The sequence below is a fragment of the Euphorbia lathyris genome, chromosome 9 (genome assembly GCF_963576675.1).
Source record: "Euphorbia lathyris chromosome 9, ddEupLath1.1, whole genome shotgun sequence".
Classification (NCBI taxonomy): domain Eukaryota; kingdom Viridiplantae; phylum Streptophyta; class Magnoliopsida; order Malpighiales; family Euphorbiaceae; genus Euphorbia; species Euphorbia lathyris.
Genome location: NC_088918.1, coordinates 8072667 through 8099072, shown reverse-complemented (window position 1 = coordinate 8099072; position 26406 = coordinate 8072667). Strand labels below are relative to the sequence as shown.

General features: G+C 36.9%; 1 protein-coding gene across 1 annotated transcript; it reads left to right on the top strand.

Annotated features, from left to right (window-relative positions):
• Window positions 1–16839: 16839 nt before the first annotated feature.
• On the top strand, window positions 16840–22747 carry LOC136205435 (CBS domain-containing protein CBSX6). Its single transcript, XM_065996023.1, has 3 exons — window positions 16840–17443; window positions 17582–17934; window positions 21676–22747. The coding sequence occupies exons 2-3, from the start codon at window positions 17591–17593 to the stop codon at window positions 22604–22606; spliced, it is 1275 nt and encodes a 424-aa protein (XP_065852095.1). The 5' UTR covers window positions 16840–17443; window positions 17582–17590; the 3' UTR covers window positions 22607–22747.
• The last annotated feature ends 3659 nt before the right edge of the window (window positions 22748–26406 follow it).

Genomic DNA, 26406 nt, shown 5'->3' with positions numbered 1-26406 from the left:
ATCCCCGATGGTCGTATTGTGGTAAGTTCGATTTCTAGCTTGAAAACGAGTTTGGAAGAAAAATTCTCTTTCCTAGTTAAGAAAATTATTTCTTTCAGTTTTATAGACAATTTATTATTATAAGTTAATTCGATTAATTAGTTTGAGTCCGTTCAATTATTATTTAATCAATTAAGGTTGAGTTGAATGATTAAGGACTTCAAATCGCTTAAGGTAGATCTGGAGTTCGAATCCTAACGTACGCAGAAAGCTTTAATTGGGAAATAATGTACTTAAAAAGTGCATGACGAGCCACGAACCGAAAAATCCGATAAAATATCAATTTTTTTTAATCATTTAGTTAATTCATCTCCCAATTTAAGTATATGATGCATATTTTAAAACTAAAACTCAAATTAGCGACCTGATTAGTAAAGAATTATTTATCATTAATGATGTATTAATTTTTTTTAAACATTTTATTAGAATTGTTTTTTGTTAGAATAAAGGTGATTAGAATATTATATGTTTGTTCTTCAAAAAAAATAAATATTGGCCATATTTGGTAAAGAGCGTTTTGGGATAAAAAGAGCGGTTTGACCAACTTTAGCGGTTTGATCATTGAAACCTCTGATTGGAGTGTTTGGTGGAGAGAGGTTTGAGAGAGAGTTTTGAGATGAAAACACTAATTTAGAAAAAGCTCCTTTTAGGAGCCTTTTCAATTAGCGTTTTGCAATATTAAAATTAATGGACTTATTTAACCTTACTTTTAGTTTGCAGGTCCTAAAATTAAAAAAAAGAAATGCCCTTATTCGTCATTTTGTACAAACCGCTATTATCAATCAGCTAATTTTTACCAAACATGTTTACACAAATAGCTAGTCAAATTAGCTAATATAATCAGCTAACAGCTAACAGCTAATGTAATCAGCTAACAGCTAATTCCCAAACAAGGACATTATGGGAGTGTTTGTTTAGCTATTTTCATCTTATGTTGCATTTTCACTTTAAAATTGAAAGTTTTAGTTGTTTAGTTAAGAATCTCATGTTTTCCTTTTATACATGAAAATAGCTTTTTACAAAACTAGAGAATCTATGCTTTTTAAAAAAACAGTTTTTTTTTATAACCGCAAACAGCAAACTGAAACAAAAACATCAAACAACGGTAAACAAATAGACCGTATATGTTTCTTAGGCATATACATATGAATGTTGATACATGTGATAAAAATATGGTGATATGTAGGGGTGGGCAAAAAAACCGGTCAAACCGGTAACCGAACCGAAAGCCGGTAATCCGAACCGGAAAAACGGTTAACCGAACCGGTGGTTTTCTTAATGGTTAAAAAAATAGATAGGTACCGGTTTCGATTTCGGTTTAGGGTTAGAGTATTCAAAAACCGCGGTTAATGGTTAACCGAACCATTTAATAAATATAAATTTAAAAAAATATATAGGCCATTTAACGACAAAAGCAAGAGAAATATAAATATATAACATAGATTATACTGCTTTATGTTGTAATAAGTACTTTGACGAAATATTATTTACATTTCTTTATGTTTTAAATGTAAACTTGATGGATTGTTTTTTAGTTCGGTACTTATATTTGAATTCTAAACTTTTATATGAATTCGTTTCGTTTGAATTTTTGAAATTATGTGTATTTTAATATTGTTTAAAAATTTAGGTTTGGGTAAAAATTTAACCGTTGATTTTTCGTTAACTAGTAAGAATTGGTTAAAAATCGCTAACCGAAAAACCTAACCAAAATTAATGGTTAACCGGTTGATAGTTAACCGATTAATATGGACCGGTTTCGGTTTGGATGGTTAAAAAACCGTTGATAACGGTTCGGTTAATTTTTTTACCTAATGAACCGGTTAACCGAACCGTGCCCACCCCTAATGATACGTGTCTAATAAAAAAACTTAATGGAAATAAATTAGTTGTAAGTACAAAAGAAACATTGTGGTACTGTTTTACAGATGGAAGACTATGATATTTTTTCTTTTATCAAAACAAGGACTGTGTTTGTTGAGATTTGCAAATCGAAAACTTTTGGATTGATAATTCCAAATTTGATTGTTAACGACCTTAAAATGAAAATATTCAAAATTAAAGTTATTTAGTATCACATTTACAATGAGCCACATTTTTTATTTTTCAAAACCATCATTTTTAAGCTTTCTCTCTCTAAACATTAACTTGCCATCTCCTCATCAAATAACACCTAAATGACATTAAAACTAAAAAGTTAAGAATAAAGTTGCTTAAAATATCATTACATTCTTGAAAATTTTCATTTTGAAGTCATTAACGGCTAAATTTCAACGTCAACCCAAAAATTCTCGATTTACAAATGTCGATAACATAGTCCTCATTTTGACCAAAAAAAAAATTTACTACAATCATCCATCTGAAAAAAAATGTAATCAGACAGGATGTAATATAGGATCACTACAATCTTGTATTACCAGTGATGCGAGATAGAATCACTACAATCTTGTATTATCAGTGATGCTCAACTCCAATGATGAATAGAAGAAGAAGTGATTGATCCATGAATTAGATGTGTCAAATAAAGAGATAACGGGGTGCGACGACACATTGAGAAGGAGAGAAATCCTAGGTTAATTCCTCATTCTTATGTTATAAGATCATAAGCTTATCCGTATATATAGGTAGTAATTAAAGTGAAACCCTAATCACTTATTATAAGGATCTGACCATGTCCATTAATGGACGAACCCTATTATTTGGTCCATTACCGGATATAATTCTAACTCTCACTTGCCCGTAATGGAATTCATTGCTTATTTGCCGATGGAGCCCAATGTTATCTCTTTTGGCTCTCATTGGAGACATATACCGACTCGATAAACATGTGTCAAAATCAGAACTTATTCGTTAGAGATATATAGCCTTCATGTTTGAATATGTGCAACTTCAGATGTGACGTGTCATCCTAGAATCCATCTCACATCCACATATTGCAATGACTTGTTTTTGTTAGATGAAGCTCATGCCAATTACACTGTCAAAAGCGGTTATAAACATCTAACAGGTTTTTTTGGGGCACAACTGATGCTACGGTAAAACTTCGATAAATGAATATTCGATAAATTAATAACCTCGACTAAATAATAACCTTTTCCGGTCCCGTTTTGGGCCAATGGGATAAAATAATAACATCGCTGAATCCATAAGATAATAATTTTAAAAAAATTCCTTGAAGCCCACTGAAAATATAAAATAATAATTCATTAAATACGTATGAAAATTACATATATAATTTATAAAATAAAGCACTTCCTAAATAATTTTTATTTCAAATTTTATATTTTCCTAAAATGTGTATCTTTAGTCAATTGTTTCTTCTTTTCATGTGAACTAAACTCAATTTCATCTTTAACTTTTTGGAAGACATAAACTACATTCGGCACATTCTTCTTATTTTGAAGCAAGTAATTTATCAAAGCCTCAATGACAAGTAAAACTTCTTTTGGAGAAACATGGTGTTACATCGCCTTAGTATCATCTGGATCTTGATTGTCATTGTCTTCCATACCTATTATTCCTTAAATAAGTTCTTCATCCATAGACGATTCCATTAAAGCTTCGTTTTCACTTGTACAAGATTAATAAACTTAGATATACAATGCATCATTATCAATTAATTGCTTATTTATTTTCTTTTCTTAGCTACCGAAAATTAATTATTTAATTGGAAAATATAATGTACAAAATAAAATTTATTCTATAAATTAATAAATATTAATTTATCGATAAATTAATAACACCGTATAACATAATAATTTTCCAGATCTCAACGATATTCATTTATAGAAGTTTTACTGTATATGGAAAAGGTTCTGCTGTTGTAAATGTAGAGGAGTGTTGTTTATATGGAGGAGTGTTGTTTGTGGGTTATGATTGTTTGGGGTATTTGGTTTGAGAGAAATAGTAAGCATTGGAATAATGTGCAGAAGAGGCCGTGAATATATATCGTTTGGTTTGTGTTTCTTTTACTGCTTGACGTGAGGCTCAGTTGAGAATTTCTAATGTCTGTCGTGCTAGTGGGACTAGGTCTGATTCTATTTTGATGTGTATATGGATCAATCCAGATGCTCCTTACTTGAAAGTGAAGGAATGGTCGGTGAGGTGTTGGTGTTGTATTGCGGGATAGTGCTGTTGGTCCCTTATAACGTGACAAGTTAGTTCCAAGGGGGGGGGATAGGAACTATTTAAAATTTTGTCCGTTAAGGCTGACTTCTTTTCTTATGAAAAGGTTTACACAGTGTCACTAAGTAGTTTCAAGACACAAGCTTAATCAACTTGTGACTAAGTCTGTTTCTTTCCTTGAGTCAGGAGATAGCACTTAAAGTCTATTCCTGAACTCAGCTTCTTAGTATACTTAACTCAACGTGAGTTCGTTACTTAGTCACTTTTATAGCAAGCAATATATATTAAGGAGTTTAAGGGTTAGAAAGATATTACTTAGCAGACTTATCCTGGTTCGGCCTCTTCGCCTACGTCCAGTCCCCGAAAACCGTTCCGAGCTTTTTGAATTCTCTATTGAGCTCTTTAAAGGTAGAGCATGAAACCTTTTACAATAGAAGCTGAGTATACAAGAGTACCTTCCTCTATACCTCTACTCACTCCTATATCTACCGCTGAGTACTATAACTGAGTACTCAGCCTCTCCTTTCTATTCTTCTAGAAATGATAAAGTGTTTGTCTTAAACAACAATTGCTAAGACACTTTAGATGAATTGAAATCACTCTAGACTTTTACACAATAATTGGAAATTGTTGTAAGATATTTGCTTTGCTTTTCTCACAGAACTTCAAGTATGAATTTGGTCAGCGTTTCGACTAATTAAAGATCTGCATAGATTGAAGCAAATGAATGGCCTTTATATAGTGACACTTCAAGCACCTGGTTATTTCGAATTTCAAAGTAACCGTTGGAGGCAAACGGTTTCCTGTCGTTGTCACTCAGGGCGTGCTCAGTGTCGTTGGCCAATGAGATTCTTGCATCTTCTGTCTTCGTCAGTGCTCGGTAGCTTTTCGTCCGATTAACAGAATGTTTCGACATATTTGGCAAAGTCTTCCAGACAGCTTCCTGCGCCTTTTGAACTTTACCCAAAGTAGAAATACTTTGTCTAGAAGTTGATTTTGTTTTGCTGCTATCCTGACTGCATTGTCGCTCAACTCAGCAGCTTCCACTTGAAGCTTTTGGTTAGAAGGCTTCTCGATCCTTCTTCATGCTGAGTCGTCGTTTCACTTGATACGGCTGCGTTTTATCCTTTTAGGCCGTGAGGTCTTAATCTGTTGACTTGGGCTTGACTTTCATTTATGGGCCTTTGGACTCTTTATCTTAATGTCTTAAAGATCAATAAACTCAACATTGAACAAACACATTAGTGTAAATAAATCAAAGCATTTAAATTTAATGTGTTAGAATATTTTTTTATCAATTACATAAATAATTTTGTCAAATCAAAATCATGTGGAAAGGTGTTTCAACAAACTCCCCCATTTTGATGTTGGCAAAAATATTCAGTCAAGAACTCAGTGTTGAGCTCCCCCATGATAGTTGACCTTATATTACTCAATTTACTCCCCCGTAGGGGTTGAGCTACTGACTTAGTTTTACTCTAAACATTTAAAGGTTTAATCGAGTAAGTCTAAGGCCAGTTTTCAGAAATAAGTCAGCTCATGGAACATATTCTTTTTAACTCAGTTTATGCGGAAGATTTAGATATCAGAGGGCGCTGAGTTTATCTTTGTTCAAAGTGACTTAATTAAGAAGACATATAAAAGAGGTCAACTTATAGATCAACACATCATACAATCATAACGCAGTGTAAGCAATTAACACAGTTGATTTAATGAAGATGCGTTAAAGATTTATCACAAAACATAAGTAAGCATCACACAAGATTGGTAAATTTTGAAAAGATAGATGCATGCATAGTTTTGTATTCAGGGTCAGCACAACAGAAAAACATAAGGGAAAGACTGCAAGTTTAACAACAATAAATCTAGTCAAGCTATTTTTTCTTGTAGTTAATTTGGACATCATGCTCTTTAGCTTTTCCTTTTCCCTTGAATTTTTACTGACTTCCTGATGCTTCTCCTGAATGTTGAGTTCTTTGAGCTTGTTCTTTCTCCCCCGTTTTGTCAGCATCGGGAGGACTAGGAATGAAAGTGTCATCGATGGCAGCACGAGTTAATCGGACAGAAAATGCCTTAAGCTTGTGTGTGCTTTCATTGATCCCAGCAAAGACAGGGACACCCTCATCCAAGACAGAACGTGGAATCCTGATTGCCGAGGAGCTGAGCATACTCAGGATGTATGCTTGAGACTTGCCAACCCAAGTTATACTGTCAGTCAGCATTGCGAAGGCTTGATGAAACATCTTTAGCAAAGCTGAGTCAAAATACTGACGTTGAATATTTGAGTGGCGCACATGGATGAAAGTGACTCGAGAGTACTTCAGGATTTCGTTCGTCTTGAGCTGGTCAGTTTCCATCTCTTCCTTTCTTAAATTTAGCAGACGTACAGCCTCACTAATTTGCTCAATGGAGCATTGGGAGGAGGAAGAGAGTTGGTGATTGGTTTTCTCTTGTTCAGTGTGAAGCTGGTTGAAGAGTTGATGAACTTCGGCAGAAGTTGCATACATTGAGTTCGCAGCTGACAGTTGATGAATTTGACCCTGTAGAGAGTTCATGTGATTTACCATGGTCAGCTGGAGTTTGGCCAGCTTTGTTATGGATTCCTGCCTGGGCTGTTGAGACTGTAATGAAGTCATGACACTCAGAAGATCCTTCAGACCTTTAATTTATGTGAGAAGCTGAGTAACAGACGAAAACTGAGTTGGCTCAACAGGAACTGACCCAGCAGCATCGTTGTTTGTTTGATGGAGGTCATGGAGCAAAGCTTGAGCTGAGTCAATAATTCTTCGACCAGACTCAGAGGCAGTCAGATATGAGAAGGATCCATCATTTGTTGGCTCAGCTGCCGGAATACGAGTAGAACCGGATTGTGGAGGTGTTTGGTTCTGCTCAATATTAGAAGTGCCAGCATGATCAGCGGCTGGCCTTGGGTTGAGATTTTCAGTAGAAGCTGACTGGATTAGATTCTGCACTTGTATTTGTGGAAGAGGATGATCGGCAGAATGTGTTACTTGCTCAGAGTTAGGCTGAAGCTGACTGGATTTGGAAAGCTGAGGAAGTTCAGTATTGACCTGAGCAGGTATTTCCTTAGCTTGCTCAACATGTTGAGGAGCAGGAACTTCGAGCACTTGCTCGAGATTATCTTAGTTTAGAGAAGCAGATAAGTCGGTATGTTCCTTAGGCTGAGAAACAGAGGCTTGCTTTTCTTGTTGCTCTGGTGGAGACTCAGTAGGATCAGAGAAGAACCTAAAATGTATATCTGAAAGGTCAGTGATCTCATCCCTCAGTTTCCTGGACAGCGACTGCTTTCCCTTTCTTGGGCAAAATTGGTTGATCGTAGAATAGACCAAACAGTGCAGCTGCAGTAATCTCTGTGCCCCAAGTGTGGATTTCCTCAACCAGGTCCACCTTGTGATCCTTGAGGATTCTGGTGATAATGGAGCCTAGCCTAAGGGTTCTAGTACTTCTTTGAAACCCACCGATTATGAAGACATGCATGTTTATCGGCGTATAGGTCAGCATGTGCCAGATGAAACACTGCTCAAAGTTTGTCGCTGAGTTGGTGCAGTTGATTTTGGGGAAGAGGAAATTGGTAAATATGTAATGGGCCATCTTCTGATGCTTACCCATGGAGGTACTCGAAATTTCCCCTATATGACCAGGAGGTTTACAAAACTCAACGGAGTAGTTGGTTTTATCTTGGTCACCTGATTTACGAAGTATGGCTCCTTCACTTTTCAGCTTGAGTAGAGAGGCAAGGTAAGCAGGATTGATGAAGATATCCTTCCCACGAACCTTGGTGATCATGTAGTCCCGGTTATCATCCGTGACCTTTAGGTTAGCGTAGAATTCCTTTACTAGCTCAGGATAAGTAGCATCGCGAACTGAGAACAGCTCGGTCCAGCCGTTCTTCTTGATCCACTCATAGAAGGGTTGCTCAGCATCCACAAAGCCCTTTAAAAACCATCGAGAGTGGTCAACCTTATACCCCCTCACACTCTCGTAAACCTGAGAGTAGGTGCGTTCCACGAGCTTCTTACCCTTGTCCTTTTGCTGTTGTTTTCCCTTCGAAGAGATAGCTTGGTCAGCTTTGGTTTGCTTGCTCGGTGTAGTGACCTTAGAGTGGTCACGCTAGGTAGGGGATGAAGGGATTTCATCGGAGCGATTATCGGTGTAACCGGCACCGGAGACAGTTTGAGAAACTTTCGTCATGATTCTTAGAGAATTTTGGGAAGATTGGGAATTTTTAGAGAGAAGATAGGAATACCAGAGATTTCTAAGCGTAAAGAGATAAAAGTGGGATTTCATCCACTATTTATAGAGGTATTGAGTTGATCTAAAGTGTTGGGTTGTCCATTTGACCTCGAGATTCTCAATCGACAATGATTCTAGCATTTATGACATATACGGCGCATGTATTTTCTAATTATTGCACATACGTCATCCTAGGTGGCTATTTAATTCACGTGTTTCACATTAAATTTTGCAACGGATCTTTACTCAGTGTTAAAAGTTCTAGACGTTTAATATTCTGAGTAATCAGTTCTACGCAAGGGATAATTCATGTGTTTAATCACTCAGTGTGTATATCTACTCAGCATGTAATAAACATTGATTTAGCATTAATCACTCAGCATAGTAATCAACTCAGCATGCATATCTCACACATCGTATTTGAAATTTACTGAAGAGGATTAAACATACCAATGGCTTCTCTCAGTATGTTGAATTGCTCACGAGCCAGTGGCTTTGTGAAGATATCCGCAAGCTGCTCATCCGTTGGGACATAGGTCAGCTTGATCTCACCCTTGAGTACATGGTCTCTAATGAAGTGATGTCTTATACTGACATGCTTCATCCTGCTGTGCTGGATTGGGTTCTTTGATAGGTCAATTGCACTTTTGTTGTCACATTTGACTTCAATTGTCTTAGTCTGAACACCATAATCTTCTAGCTATTGCTTAATCCAAAGGACTTGAGCAACACAGCTTCCAGCAGCAATGTACTCAGCTTCAGTGATTGACAGGGCTACTGACGCTTGCTTCTTACTAAACCAGGACACAAGACAGCTCCTAAGGAAGTGGCATCCTCTTGAGATGCTTTTTTGTTCAAGCTTGTCTCGTCCGTAGTCAGCATCAGTGTATCCAATGAGTGTGAAATCATGAGTATTGGGATACCATAAACCTGCATTCACTGAGCTTTGCAAATATCTAAAGATTCTTTTTACAGCTATGTAATGAGATTCCTTAAGGTTAGATTGATATCTAGCACAATAACATACTGAGAACTAAATGTCCGGCCTACTAGCAGTTAAGTATAGTAGAGAGCCGATCATACCTCGGTACAATTTGCTGTCTACTGACTTACCATTCTCGTCAGCGCAGAGGACAGTGTCAGTGCCCATAGGGGTAAATATTGGCTTGCAATTATCAAGTTCATACTTCTTCAATATCTCATTGGCATATTTAGCTTGACTGATGAAGATGCCATTCTTTCCTTGTTTGATTTGAAGTCTAAGGAAGAAGTTGAGTTCTCCCATCATTGACATTTCAAATTCAGTCTGCATCTGCTTACTAAATTCCTTGCACATTGACTCGTTAGTGGCACCAAAAATAATGTCATCCACATAAATCTGAGCCAGTAGGGTATCTTTACCCTTCCTCTTAATGAATAAGGTTGTATCAGCTTTATCTCTGACATAATTTCTAGTCAGCAGGAAACTGGTCAGCCTCTCATACCAAGCACGTGGTGCTTGCTTGAGGCCATATAGAGCCTTTTTAAGTTTATAAACGTGGTTTGGGAACTTGGGGTCCTCAAACCCTGGAGGTTGGTTAACATAAACTTCCTCGTTTATAACTCCATTAAGGAATGCACTCTTAACATCCATTTGAAATAATTTAAAGTTAATATAAGATGCATATGCACATAAAATTCTTATAGCCTCTAGCCTTGCCACTGGGGCGAAGGTCTCACCGTATTCAATACCTTATTGCTGACTGTAGCCCTGAGCTACAAGTCTTGCTTTGTTCCTGACCACGTTCCCTTATTCATCCAGCTTGTTGCGGAAGACCCATCTTGTTCCTATGGTCTTCTGACTTCTTGGATGTGGCACTAAGTCTCATACTTCATTTCTTCTAAATTGATCAAGTTCTTCTTGTATTGCACTCATCCAGAACTCATCGTGCTCAGCTTCAGCGAAGTTCTTTGGTTCGTGAACTGAGACGAATGCTACGTTGCTGAGGTATCTCCTGAGTTGATTTCTTGTCATCAGAGTATTCTCAGCGGCATCAAGAATGGCACTCTCTGAGTGTCCTCTTGGTATTATGATCTCTTTTGGTAGATTGATGTCTTGTGCTGGTTGTGTTTCAACAATCTCTGCAGGTGTAGATTGGTCAGTGAAAACAATTTGAGTTTCGCTTTTACCTTTGGTCAGCCCTTGAGGCAATAACTCAGCGGCTGTTTCTTGGTCAGCGGGAGCTGAGTGTGGATCATCCTCAGTCAGCTGCATGTCTCTTCCTGCAGGGTTAGTTTCATCGAACTCAATATGTACTGACTCTTCTAAGACTTGAGTTCGCTTATTGAAAACTCTATATGCTTTGCTGTTTGTTGAGTAGCCTAAAAAGATAGCTTCATCAGCTTTTGAATCAAACTTTGCAAGGCTGTCTTTAGTATTTAGAATAAAGCATTTACAACCGAAGGCATGAAAGTATCCAATATTGGGCTTTCGTCCTTTCCAAAGTTTGTAGGGAGTTTTCTTTAATATGGGTCTAACTAGAGCCCTATTAAGTACGTAGCAAGCTGTGTTGACAGCTTCTCCCCAAAAGTACTTTGGAAGCCTATGCTCACTCAGCATTGTCCTGGCTATTTCAACCAAGGTTCTGTTTTTCCTTTCAACAACCCCATTTTGTTGAGGCGTTCTAGGAGCAGAAAAATTATGGTCAATGCCGCTGGCTTCACAGAATTCAACAAACTGTTGGTTTTTGAATTCTCCACCATTATCACTTCGGATGTGAGCCAACTTTAGGTCTTTATCATTTTCCAGTTTTCTTACTAAAGTTAAGAAGGTCTCAAAGGTTTCATCCTTGCTACTCAGCAAGATGATCCAAGTGTACCGAGAAAAGTCATCTACAATGACCAAGGAAAATCTCCTACCAGCCAAGCTCAGCGGCTGGACTGGTCCGAAGAGATCCAAGTGTAGCAACTCTAATGGACGCTTAGTTGAGACAATATTTTTACTATGAAAAGATTGTTTGGTTTGTTTTCCAGCTTGACAAGCGTTGCACAATTCCCTCAACTAATTGCTTTCTTGCTAATTTGGCCAGGAGGTCCATGCTTACATGGCCAAGTCTCTTGTGCCATAGCCAGGAATTTTCTTCCTTTGACAAAAAGCATACAGTTTTTGAAAATTTCTTTTCTAAGTTCAGCATAAAGACATTATCAATGCGAGGGGCAGTTAAAATTAACTCATTTGTTTTACCCTCGAGTATTTTACATCCAGTGTTATCAAATATAACTTTTCTCCCATTGTCACATAGCTGAGCTACGCTGAGTAAGTTATATTTGAGTCCGCTGACTAGGGAGACTGACTCAATAGTAGGATTACCACCAACGGTTCCTGACCCTACTATCTTACCCTTTTTGTTGTCTCAAAAACTTACACTTCCACCTCGTTTACGCACAAGTGTGATGAATTGGGTTTCATCACCAGTCATATGCCTCGAGCATGCGCTGTCAATATACCACATCTTTGACTTCTCAGCACACCTTAGGCTTACCTGCAATATAGCTAGTTACTTTTAGGTACCCAATTCTTTTTGGGTCCTTGTTTGTTAGGTTCAACAGGTAAAGCATCATATTTAATTTTATGACGACATACTTGGACAGTGTGTCCATTTTTCCCACAGAGGTCACAGCTGACCTTCCGTTTAGGATATCTCACTGACTGGTCAGCACCCCAGCACACCTTTGTGGTGTGTCCTTTCTTCCCACAGAAGTCACACTGGACATTCTGCTGGGAATTCCATCTCTGTTGACTAGTACTTCGGCACTGAGTGTTCAGAGGAATATTTCTTTTATTCGGAACATTTAGTTGGTTCTGAATAGATGTGACATCCTTTTTCAGTTTCTTAGAATCTGATTGGACCTCAGAGACAAACTTATGCATAATTTCTTAGAATCACATCGCCTGCTGACTGCTCTAACCTTCTTGTTACACTTTTTGACAAATGTGTAGAGGTCACTCAGGGCATTAATCATTTCATTTCTGAGCAGGGGTAGTGATATTACCTCAGTTGATTGTGCCTCATCGTCAGATGCAATGGAGGGGTCAGCATGCTCAGAAGTACAAGGCTCAGCAAGCTCATCTGCCATGAAACAAATCTTTGCTGACTCAGTGGCATCAGCTTCAGATGATGATGACTCATCACTATCACTTCAGGATGCCACCATTGCCTTCTTGCCGTTCTTCTTTTCCTTCCTCAAGGTAGGACAACTTGACTTGATATGGCCAGTTTGATGACATTCAAAGCATGTAATGGGCTTTGAGCTGTCCTTCTTATACTTGCTGTCGCTGGACTCAACTTTGTACTTATCAAACTTCTTGTAAGGCTTCTTAGAATATTTGTCATTCTTTCTGAATAGCCTTTTCATCTTTCTAGTGAACATAGCCATTTCTTCATCGCCTGTTGAGCTCCCATCAGTGGAGTCAGCTTTCATGACAAGAGACTTTTGCTTCTTGTCTTCAGACTTCTCCTTCACCTTGAAGTTCTTCATTGAGATCTCATGGGTCAGCAGCGAGCCAATGAGTTCATCATACTTGTAGGTGGTTAAGTCTTGAGCTTCCTCAACAGCAGTTTTCTTTGCTTGCCAGCTTTTAGGAAGACTCCTAAGAATCTTATTGACTTGCTCTTCCTCAGTGAAGATCTTGCCAAGTCTCTTGAGCTCGTTGATTATGTTTGTGAATCTTGAGTTCATGTCAGAGATTCCTTCATCATCATTCATTTCAAACAGCTCGTACAATCTCATGTGCTGGTTCACCTTGGACTCCTTCACATTGTTGGTTCCTTCATAGGTGGCCTCCAGCTTCTTCCAGATCTCCTGCGCTGACTCACAACCTGAAATCTTGTTGTATTCTGCAGCATCTAACGTACAGTGAAGCATGTTTATAGCCGAAGCATGATTTTGTAGCTTCTTGAGATCATCTTCTGTCCATTTAGTCTCAGCTTTAACAACCGTTTGGCCGTCAATAGTTTCAACAGGAACAAATGGGCCTTGGATTATAGATAGCCATGCACTCATATTTGTTGCCTGAATGAAATTTTTCATTCTATTCTTCCAAAAGGTATAGTTAGACCCGAAGAATAGAGGAGGCCGAGTTATGGACAATCCCTCAGGTAAAATCTGAGTTGTCTGATTTCCTGGGAGAAACCGAGTGCTGTTCTCAGCCATAGTGGGGATCTGATCAAGGTAGTTGTACCTTGCTCAGTGAGCTTTTAAGCTCTGATACCACTTGTTGGTCCCTTATAACGTGACAAGTTAGTTCCAAGGGGGGGGGATAGGAACTATTTAAAATTTTGTCCGTTAATGCTGACTTTTTTTCTTATGAAAAGGTTTACACAGCGTCACTAAGTAGTTTCAAGACACAAGCTTAGTCAACTTGTGACTAAGTCTGTTTCTTTCCTTCAGTCAGGAGATAGCATTTAGAGTCTATTCCTGAACTCAGCTTCTTAGTATACTTAACTCAGCGTGAGTTCGTTACTTAGTCAGTTTTATAGCAAGCAATATATATTAAGGAGTTTAAGGGTTAGAAAGATATTACTCAGCAGACTTATCCTGGTTCGGCCTCTCCGCCTACGTCCAGTCCCCGAAACGCATTCCGAGCTTTTTGAATTCTCTACTGAGCTCTTTAAAGGTAGAGCACGAAACCTTTTACAATAGAAGCTGAGTATACAAGAGTACCTTCCTCTATACCTCTACTCACTCCTATATCTACCGCTGAGTACTATAACCGAGTACTCAGCCTCTCCTTTCTATTCTTCTAGAAATGATAAAGTGTTTGTCCTAAACAACAATTGCTAAGACACTTTAGATGAATTGAAATCACTCTAGACTTTTACACAATAATTGGAAATTGTTGTAAGATATTTTCTTTGCTTTTCTCACAGAACTTCAAGTATGAATTTGGTCAGCGTTTCGACTAATTAAAGATCTGCATAGATTGAAGCAAATGAATGGCCTTTATATAGTGACACTTCAAGAACCTGGTTATTTCGAATTTCAAAATAACCGTTGGAGGCAAACGGCTTCCTGTCGTTGTCACTCAGGACGTGCTCAGTGTCGTTGGCCAATGAGATTCTTGCATCTTCTGTCTTCGTCAGTGCTCGGCAGCTTTTCATCCGATTAACAGAATGTTTCGACATATTTGGCAAAGTCTTCCAGACAGCTTCCTGCGCCTTCTGAACTTTACCCAAAGTAGAAATACTTTGTCTAGAAGTTGATTTTGTTCTGCCGCTGTCCTGACTGCATTGTCGCTCAACTCAGCAGCTTCCACTTGAAGCTTTTGGTTAGAAGGCTTCTCGATCCTTCTTCATGCTGAGTCGTTGTTTCACTTGATACGACTGCGTTTTATCCTTTTAGGCCGTGAGGTCTTAATCTGTTGACTTGGGCTTGACTTTCATTTATGGGCCTTTGGACTCTTTATCTTAATGTCTTAAAGATCAATAAACTCAACATTGAACAAACACATTAGTGTAAATAAATCAAAGCATTTAAATTTAATGTGTTAGAATATTTTTTATCAATTACATAAATAATTTTGTCAAATCAAAATCATGTGGAAAGGTGTTTCAACAAGTGCTAATCGTTTTTGTGGAGATTTTGTTCGTCCTTTTGTTGTAAATTTTCAAGTCAGAGAAGGTCACCCTATTGGGATTTGAGAGGCCCTAAATTGGTTGAAGAGGAAAGGGTTGGATGGATAGAGGTGGAAAATAGCGTTTTGACAATTTTCATTATAGCTAAGAGGTGGTTATTAAAGATTGTAACAACTTGTTTTCTTTTAATAACATGAAAGTCAATTTTATAAGTCGTTTTGCGAATAATATCGCTGATGCGTTTGCAAGAGCTTACCTCACATATGATAGAACTTTGTGAATAATATCGCTCATACATTTGCAAGAGTTTACCTCACCTATAATAGAACCTTTAGAGTGGACCACCAGTCCACCTAACTTTTTTTTCATCATGCTTTATACTTCGATTCCGAATAACGCAATTTTCAATTTTTTAAAAAATCCAAAACTTAAGATCTCTAACTTAAATGATTTAGAGCATCTCCAACAGCCTCTTAAATTGGTTCTTAAGTTAAAATTTGAGGAGGGAGAGTGAAAATTCATCTCCAACAGCCTCTTAGTGGCTCCTCAAATCACTAAGAGCCTCTACATGCTCTCTATTAATAGAGAGTCTCTCTCCACCTCTTAGTGCCTCCTAACTTCATTTTTTATTAATAATTTATTATTGATGTGTCTCTCTCTCCTCACACTATTGGTAATGTAACAATAAAGAATATTTTTAATAATAAAATAATAAATAAGGAGTGAATATAAGGAGCATTGTTGGAGATGATATATCTTAGTCACTTTTAAATCACTAAGAGTCAATTATTTATATTATTTTTAGAGAGCTCACTAAGAGTCTCTTGGAGATGCTCTTAAGATTCTTACCAATCAAACCAATATTAATTAATGGCCTAAATTCTTTTATTATTGAATATTAAACCTTAGATTTTTTTTATGAACCAATTAAAGTTGGCTGTAGTGGTTAAGAGTCTTAAATCGTTTAACCTAGATATTGCATTTGAGTCTTAACTAGGGATGGCAATGGGTACTCTATTCGCGGATACTCGACACTATCCGACCCTAATGGGACTATCCGTACCCTGTATAAAAGGGTATATGATCAAAACCATTACCCGTTAGAGTAATGAGACGGGTATAGAAAGACCCCCTAGGGTACTCGTTACCCGTCTTAACTTTTTTATATATTAAAAAATATTATTTATTTTAAATGTAAGATGTGAGATTTGAATACCAACCTTTTGTTTTTCAACCATTAAATGATACCACTAAACTACTTTATTTTTATTGATTAAGGTTTAATTTGTTTAATTTTTAGATGAATGATTTATTAAATTTAAACTTTGTTAAACTTTTAATATTTTTTGTTTTATTTATTGATTCTTAATGGGTAAGGGTACCTGTGAATTAAATGGGACGTGTATGAGATGCAAAACATATACCCGTTTAGGGTAATGGGAAGGGTACGAGTAATTAAAAAATAAACGGGTAAGAGTTTGAGATTGGCAATACCCGCGAGTACCCTACCGTTGCCATCCCTAGTCTTAACGTACGCAGAACACTTTTTTTTTTTTGAAGAAGAATCGCAGAACACTTTAATTGGGAGAAGATTCATCTAAAGAGGCTCTGACGAGCCTCGAACCGACATCGACAAACTAAAAAATTGTGAAAATAAAAAATTAAATCTATTAAAGATATAAATAAATAATTAAATTTTATTTCACCCGAATCATTAAATATATTATTGCAAACATTATTCTATAATAATTCACTATTATTAAATTCTTTCCAAAAAAATAAAATAAAATCACTATTATTAAATTCTCCATCCTCTTCTCTCTCTCTCACACATCCAAAAAGTCCATCTTTCCTCATCAATGAAACTTCGCTGCCGTGTGTGCGAAACTGCCCAATTTTTGCGTAATTAGCGACGCACAAGTTCCGGAGAGTCTGACTCAGACTCAGAGATTCCACAGAAGGGGGCGCTAGAGAGAGAGAGAGAACATCTTTGATGGGCTTTAACCTTGCTGTTGTTCTTCAATGGCCAAATCTCAATTCTTCTTCTTATCTGTACCAATTGAGCTTAGGTTCAATCTTCTTCTTCTGAGATTCCATCGATTGCCTATTACAGCGCTTCATCTTCTTCTCATCTTTCTCCACTCTCTTTTATAGCTTTTACTCTCATTACCGGTTCCGTCACCGGTAATTCCTGTTTTCCCCCTTTCTTTGCTTTTTCCGATCCCGATCGAGATATACCTTCGTTTCCCCCAATTTTATTGAGGAAAAGAGTTAAAAAAGGGTTACACCTTTTTCTCAGCGTTTCTCCCAATCTCTTGTTGGGGGGAAATCATTAAATCATTAAACAATTTGAATTTTCAATAATATATCAGGAATCTTTATATTCAGATTCAGTTATTCACGTGATAAAGGCAAGTTTATTTTCCCCCAATTCGTTTTACATTTTACTTTTATGGTAGTTCATTGAGGATAAATGATTAATTGATGAATGAATGATGGAGTTCTATTTATTTATTTGTTTGTTTGTTTATTATGTGTAATCATTTCAGTGAATATCAATGGCATCTGTGTTTCTATACCATGTTGTGGGAGATCTGACGGTGGGGAAGCCGGAGATGGTGGAATTTTGGGAGACTGAGACTGTGGAATCGGCAATTCGGGCTATCGGTGAGTCGACGGAATGTGGGATTCCGGTGTGGAAGAGGAGGTCGCTTGTCGGTATGATTGAGAACAGTGAAAGTAGACAACAGAGGTTTGTAGGCATCCTTAATTCACTCGATATTGTTGCATTTTTGGCTAAAGCTCAGTGCTTAGAGGATCAAGAGAAGGCAATGAAAGCTCCAGTTTCTGAAGTGGTTGTTCCTGATAATTCCCTGTTGAAACAGGTTGATCCTGCAACAAGGTTAGTTATCTGAATGGTGCTTTGTTTCATTAGTATTTGTCATATTGAGATGTGTTTTGTGATGATAATTGGTAGATTGATATGATCAGACTTGTATTTGATACTTTTTGAGGTTGCTCCTGCTGCTATCTCGTCTGAAATTCAATGTTGCAAAGTTGAAAATTGCATTAAATGTGTAGAAATTTTTGTTCTCAGCTTGAAATTTTCCCTATTCATAATGATGGATGGATGTAGCGATTATATGCTGGGATGTAATCTGTCATGGGGACGGAGTTGGGCTAGGCCAACGCCCCGTGTGGCACTGCGGAGACTTATCTAAGCACTCTGTTAAGTCCTACTTTCTAGAGTATAGCAGAATCTAAGCGAATACGTTATCCAATTCCGAATACCGTCCCATAAGATTCCTCTATGTATCAAGCCTCAACTCTCGTAAGAGCTCACACTATGAGCCCGACCGCTCCATTGTATATAGATACCGAGGAGATTTCTCCCCTATAAGCACTCTGTTAAGTCCTACTTTCTAGAGTATAGCTGAATCTAAGCGAATACTCGTTATCCAATTCTGAATACCGTCCCATAAGATTCCTCTATGTATCAAACCTCGACTCTTGTAAGAGCTCACACTATGAGCCCGGCGGCTCCATTGTATAGATTTCTCCCCTATAAGCACTCTGTTAAGTCCTACTTTCTAGAGTATAACCGAATCTAAGCGAATACTCGTTATCCAATTCCGAATACTGTCCCATAAGAAATCTCTATGTATCAAACCTCGACTCTCATAAGAGCTTGCATTATGAGCCCGACGGCTCCATTGTATAGATACCGAGGAGATTTCTCCCATATAAGCACTCCGTTAAGTCCTACTTTCTAGAGTATAGCGGAATCTAAGTGAATACCGTTCCATAAGATTCCTCTATGTATCAAATCTCGACTCTCGTAAGAGCTTGCACTATGAGCCCGATGGCTCTATTGTATCCGTATGGCTCCTTCCTTATAGATACATCCTGCCTTGCTTTCACCTTGACAAGATGCCGGTCTTCTATTCCCCAACGGACTAGAGTGGATACTGTTCACTGACTTGGGTGGCGGAGATACTACGCCGAAGCAACCGTGTCTCTTATAGTAGTCCTTATACCAACTTGAGGTGTTGGAGGAACAACTATTGATATGTTCCTATCAATACTCCCTCCAATCTATGTCAATGCTTGGGCCAGTTGGCCCGTAGGCCGATGGACTCCCCTTGCACAGCCCTTGCACAATGCAGTCATTCAAGTGTCTTTGAATTTGAAGTGGTTCTGGATTTATCACTGTTCTTCTGGTTCTTTGGGGCATAGTTGTCGAATCAAGATTCGACTCGTGCATCGAAATCCACATTTTGTGAATCGTGACTTGTGATTCCGTTCAAATTCATAATACTATAAAAAATAAAATATTTAACATGTTGAACTCAAAATATTATCAAATATTAATCTAGAAAAACAATTTTAATGTCAAAAAAGAAATAATATCAACCAATTACTTAAAATTCAAATATAATGGAAATGCAATCCTAATAAAACTAATTCACAAATCGAACTATGTTACATAGCTTAGTGGAGATGGAGAGTTTGAGTTTTTCCTTGTTGTGAACTTAATAATGATCGAATGGAACTAGTTTGAGTTGATAACTTGATAAATAACAATCGGGCTAGAGGAGAGTGAATTTAGTAGTTAGTGTTGTTGAAGTTTTTGACGAACGGTGATGAGGATCCGGCTCGAAAAAAGCTGAATCGAATCGAATGATTGGGATCTCGAATAGTAAGCTTCTGTTATAATTTAGATTCGCCCTATAGATTTGGCTCGAAATAGAGCTGAATCGAATCGTACGAATCGATAATAACAGTGCTTTGGGGTAGAAGTTTATTGGAATCATACTGGTGTATATCTACCTTGCACGGAAACGGAAACTGAAACAGACACCGGGAAACGTTATTTATAAAAAAATATAGCTAGGAAACATTAACGGAAACGGAAAAGAAACTGATACGGAAATGGACAAGAAACGTGGAAATGCTACTGAAGAAGAGTTTCCGTGCAACATAGGTGTAGCACTTGAACATAATCAGATCAGATCAGTCTTCTCTGCAATCACATATTCTGTTTTACCGACTCACCAAGTTATCAGCAATTAGAATTTAGATTCGTTAATAGCTCTCTCTGTCCATCCATTTAACCATCTAAATTTTGGTAGGGGCGACAATTCGTTAAGTAGTTTTTCTTTATTTCGTATCCATTTTTGAGTTAATGTCGCAACGGTAAAACGTTGTTGCCGTGTGACCTGAGGTCACGGGTTCGAGTCTTAGGAGCGGCCTCTTGCCAATTAAATTGGCAAGGGAAGGCTTGCCCCCAATACACCCTTGTGGTGGGACCCCTCCCCGGACCCTCGCTCAGCGGGGACGCGTAATGCGACCGGGCCGCCCTTTAATAGCTCTCTCTGTCCATCCATTTAACCATCTAAATTTTGGTAGGGGCGACAATTCGTTAAGTAGTTTTTCTTTATTTCGTATCCATTTTTGAGTTAATGTCAAATGAGTCAATTCTAATCTAACCTAAAAAATATCTTTCATAATCATGTTAATCCAATCGGCTTCGTACCATTTACATGTTTTTTTTTTTGCGGGTCGCGTGTAATTTTACTACCTCTGGCGACATTTAAAAATATAGGAGCATATAGTAATACGTATAATATTTATGTCATTTTTAGATTAGCAAGTTAACTTTCTCCATTCAAAAGTTTGACCTAAAATCTATATTCGTGTAATGTACAGGTCACGTGTAGTTTTACTATCTATATTAGGGATGATATGGAGGTTCGAGTTGTGTTCGCAGGTCACTTATAATTTTATTACCTCCGTTCAAGTAATGTGTACAAACATGAGACAATGTAATAATAACTTTAAAATATTCGTGTAATTTTCGAGTTAGCCGTTCAACTTCAACCCAACCCAAAAAGTTGCATGTCAACCTAAAAAATGAGCTATTGCCTAGGAAGCACTCATACTTCTAGGAGATCAAAATACGAGTGTCATACTCCAAAATAAGTGTCCCCTCTTCTTTTAATTTTTTAATATAGGGACACTCCTAGGATGCTTCGGGGACACAGCTTCTAAGTTAATTAAGTAGAATATATGGATTATTTTAATGCTTTTACAGAAAAGAGAGGTTGATATATAAAAATAAAATAAAATAAACCCCTATTTAAAGAATCAAAATCTAGAAAAAAAGAATATAGCAGCCGCCCTTTTTTTGACAGTTTAAATAGTTTGAAGTATTAAACGTTTCTTTTTGATGAATTAATGACTTATTATGGATATTATTTATGGTTTATAATGATTTATGAATGTTATTTATGATTTATATATATATATATATATATATATATATAAATTTAGCGTGTCCCCTTTGTACTCGTGTCTAATATTGTTTAAAACTGCTGTTTCCCGCACCCGCACCCGTACGAGTACCTGTGTCGGTGCTTCCTAGGCTATTACTTGTTTAGTAAAATACTAACCCAATTTGGGTTCATGTTGTTTTGTTGGTCGTTGCCACCTCTATTTTTGACTTGTGCTGTAATAACTTCCTCGGAGAAAATGTGTGAAATGATTTTTATTATGTGATCTCATTTGAAACCGAATTTTTGCTGTAGTTTGTGATAAATGTTGCTTCGAGATTTGATTAAGTAACTTTGCTGTATTCTGATAGACTTATAGATGCTTTGGAGATGATGAAGCACGGCGTAAAGCGTCTCCTTGTTGCGAAAGGCAAAGTATGGAAAGGTATGAGCAAACGGTTTTCGATTCTCTACAACGGTAAGTGGCTCAAGAATCCCGAAGGCAGCAACAGCAGCAACAACCTCACTGTGAACACGAATCGGCCTTCGTCATCATCAATCAGCCAGGATAAGTTCTGCTGTCTCTCTCGAGAAGATGTCATCCGATTTCTCATTGGCTGCCTCGGTGCTTTAGCTCCAATCCCTCTTTCCCCCATCTCATCTGTTGGAGCCATTAACGTGAACTTCTTTTCGATTCAGGCCTCGCTTCCAGCCATCGAAGCTACACAAAAGCCACCCAAAGATCCCTGTGCAGTCGCTGTTATCGAGTCCACATCCGATGGTCGTTCTAAGATCATTGGGGAAATTTCGGCCTCCAGATTGTGGAAATGCGACTATTTAGCTGCAGCATGGGCTTTAGCAAATTTTTCGTCCGGGCAGTTCGTGATGGGGGTTGAGGACAATTTAACTTCAAGGTCATTTCCTGATTTGGCAATTAACTCAATACTTGGAGATAAAAGTAACAACACGGTTAACGGTGGCGGATCAGCAAGGCCAAAGAAATTCAGCAGCAGAAGCATTGGGTTCAATCCAGGCAGTTCAAGTTTCGGAACCGGTAGAAGCATGTATAGGGGCAGAAGTGCACCGTTAACATGTAAACTTACTAGTTCACTAGCTGCAGTCATGGCTCAGATGTTGTCTCACCGGGCGACTCATGTGTGGGTGACTGAGGATGACAATGATGATATCTTAGTCGGTGTGGTTGGTTACGCAGACATTCTCTACGCTGTAACGAAACCTCCTACGTCAATTATTCCGATCGGCCGTTCTTCCGAGGCATTAGTAACTGAAATTCATACCTGAAGGTCATCTACATTTATTCAGGTGTATTCTATACAAGTTTATTGATGGATTTGTATGATTTTGTAATAATAATCAACTACTGTTAATATTATGTAATTTGTGTGATACTAAAAATGGTTGTCAAAAATTTTCATCTTTAAATGTTTCTTGATTGACAACATTTGAAGAATCGATTGAATTTGAATCAAATTATACACTAGAATTCGGAGTAAATTACACAAATGGTACCTAAACTTTACTCTAATTCACACTTTGGTATCTAGATTATATTTTATCTTAAAAATACATCTGAAGTAACGATAATTGGACAATTTAGTATATTTTACCGGTCAATGACTGCTCAACGTGAGTTAATTACATCAATGGTACCCGAACTTTATTGTAATTTTATGTTAATTGAGTTATATTTTTAGGATAAAATAAAATCTTAGTACTAAAATGTGAATTATGATAAAGTTCAGGTACCATTGATGTAATTAATTCGCGTTGATGGGTCATTGATCAATAAAATATATTAAATTGTTCGGTAATTGTTATTTCAGGTATATTTTTAGGACAAAATGTAATCTAGGTACCAAATTGTGAACTAGAATACAATTCAGGTACCATTGATGTAATTTACTCCTAGAATTCGTAAGCACCTATGTTGCTCGGAGACAGATACAAAAGCGGGTATTGGAAACATTATTTCTAAAATATGACTTTTGTAAAATAGCCTTCAAAGAAAGACAAGTACGAACAAGGAAAGAAAATACAAAAACGCTACTAAAGAGAAGTGTTCGTGCAACATAGATATGCACTCTTCTTTACTTCTCATTTGCTGGGATATTGATACAATTGCGGTCAATTCGAATTGGCCCTGAATTGGCAAGGAGGGCGAATCAGGAAAGGCGATTGAATTGAGCAGACAGACTTTTCATAATAGAACTGGGGTCGGGTCTGCTGCTATGTACGAGTTGAATTCATCAAGGGTTCGATGGCAGCCTTCGGATTCTAGGTTCTTTAAACTTAATTGTGATGCTTCTTTTTCATTGAGATTGTCACAAGGGTTTTTCGGTATGATAGTTCGAGATTGCAATGGCTTGGTTTCTCTGTCTGGTGGAGGGCCTATTGGATCCACAATGTCTGCTTTACACGCTGAATTATTAGCGATATTATTTTCTTTGCGTGTGGTTAAGGATTGTGGTTATCAAGAGATTCTGGTTGCATCTGATTCATTATCGACAATTACATTAATTAAAGGAGTTCAAAATTTGACAAATCGGTTGGGTGTAATCCTTGGTGATATAATTGAGGTGGCATGTGCATTTGCATCTATTGAGTTTGTTTATGAGATCCGTCAAGCGAATATTGCTGCACATAATTTGATTGCTTGGGCACACACTCTCTCTCATATGGAACTCTTTATTGAAGATTTCTCTTTCTATATTTTTTCTTGTATTCGGGATGGTGTTTATTTTTTTGGTTTATAATGCAAGTTTGTTTATAAAAAAAATATATATATATTTCTTTCTTTACAATAGAGGAAATATATAAGGTAAAATATATTTCCACGTTTGTGGTATGTATGTTTAACTGCCTCCCACGATTAGGAAGGCATATATGTTCATTCACCATTCAAATTTGCAATTTTTTTTTTCCTAACTCAAATGTCATGAAGGCGGAAATAAAATTATCTGTCTGTATGGAAGGTGGACTAAGCAGCTCACCTTTCATCTAGGTTGACCACTAATTGATCGCTTTTCATTTCTTTCGAAGGAAAATAGTTTTAGAGCACAAGTCCGGTTTTCAAAGAGACGGACAAAGGATCTCTTTATTCGAGTAAAATGCGGTTGTGTGCTCATAGGTCGATGTTATGACCTTTTTTTGCCAACTCCACGGTTCTAAAAACCGTGCTTGGTTCTATCACACATGTTGCTGTGATCGACGAACTTAGCATAAAGGCGTTTGCGGGGCATATATACTCTACTCTACAAGCAATAGAGTCAGAGAATATATGACTCAACGTTGTTTATATTGGCATACGTGTAATGTCTTACGTCTACCAATATGGCCGACGGGGTAACCACCAATATGACCGGCGGGGTAAATCAAATTCACCCCAAGTGAAGAATTTTTTCTTTTATCCACCTTAGATCAGGAAATACTATGGCAAATCACTTCAAATGTCTCATTTTCGGTCGTTTGTATGTTTTCTACTTTTAGCTTTCTCTACATGATGATTACACATTTTGGATTTGGACTAGTAATAGTAATAGTTGACGTGGATGTGCTGGACTAGTAATAGTTGATATTGTTGACCGTCTTTTTTTTTTTTACCCGGTTGGGCATAAAGATTTATTGTGTAAGCTTGTTTGGTAAAACTTAACTCATTACTAATAGCTGTTTATGTAAAATGACAAATAAGGACATGGTAAAGCCTTTATTTAGGGTTAACATGTAGTAATTAAGGGTAAAAATATCATTGAAAAGAGATTGAGCAATAAGCTAATTGAAAAAGACTCCTAAAACCAGTCTTTTCAAAATTAGCTATTAGATCCAATAAACTCTTTCAAACATCTCTTCACAAAACATCGTAGATTTGACTAGTCAAATGACTCAAACCTCTACTTTTACAAACAAAAAAAAAAAAAAAAAAAAAAAAAACTCTTTACCAAATATGCCTAATTTGACCTCTGTGGTATCAAAGGGAAAATGATATTTCTATTGATAACATTTAGCATATTTTAGATTAAAATTATTGAATTTGTTAATTCTTGTTACATGATACAATTTTGACACGTAATATGTATACATAACAATTGTTTTAATTATTATTTTTTCAAATAAACTTTATATGTGAATAAAAAAAATCAATTCATTATTTATCCACATATAAAATCTATATGGAAAAAATAAAACAATCGACACATGTACATGTTAAAAATTATGTCATGCGAAAAAAATTAACAAATCAAATAGTTTTTCATCCAAAGTGGATTAAATATCACCTACGAGAATACTTCAGATGACAAATGTTATCAAATCATAGCACATGAGGTCAAATGATAAAATTTTAGATAGCACAAGAGCCAAATGTAACAATCTGACCCAATACCATGTAGATATTGTCCGTTTTGATCCAAATCCAACACCTTGAGCTTCACGGATTTAAAACACGTCTATATGTATTGGATTTCCGCCTTACTAATAAGCTCCAATCACCCTCTCTCTCCATTTCTGATGTGGGATTCTGTTCATTTCTGTCTCATTCATTCTCATTTCTTAGACCACTCCTTGCTCATACCTTCTACTTCAGCACCATCCACTTTGAACCGAATAGTTACACTAAAGTTGAAAAATAATTTTTATTATTACATCTAATAAATAAATCTCAGTGCACTCCTAATTTAATAACATAACAGATGCTTCGGATTGAGATTGAGATATTTGGTTTTCTCTCTTCTAATTTAGGATGAATATGAATGTTAATATTATAAATCCTCAAAATAAAATATATAACTGTTTGATAAATGCTAAAAATAAGTGCTGAATTTGAAAATATTAGTTGATAATGTCCAACTTAAATAAGTTGAATCTTTTGACTTATCAGAATAAGTGATTCTGTGACTTAACTGAAATATTTAAGTTGTGTTATCAAACAAGTTTAAAACAAATAAACACTTAATGTATTAATTTTAAGTGCTGAAATTCTTTACCAAACTGGGACTTAATTATTTGTTTGTCGAAAAATATTATGCAGAAAAATATTTTCACATTTGTTTTCTTAAGAAGATAAAGTCAACGAATTTTTTTAGATT

Bases quoted from the DNA above. Each gene is read 5' to 3' on its own strand.
- LOC136205435 (XM_065996023.1), top strand. From the start codon at position 17,591: ATGGCATCTGTGTTTCTATACCATGTTGTGGGAGATCTGACGGTGGGG. The intron at 17,935-21,675 runs GTTAGTTATCTG...GTATTCTGATAG, and splicing joins CAGGTTGATCCTGCAACAAG to ACTTATAGATGCTTTGGAGA.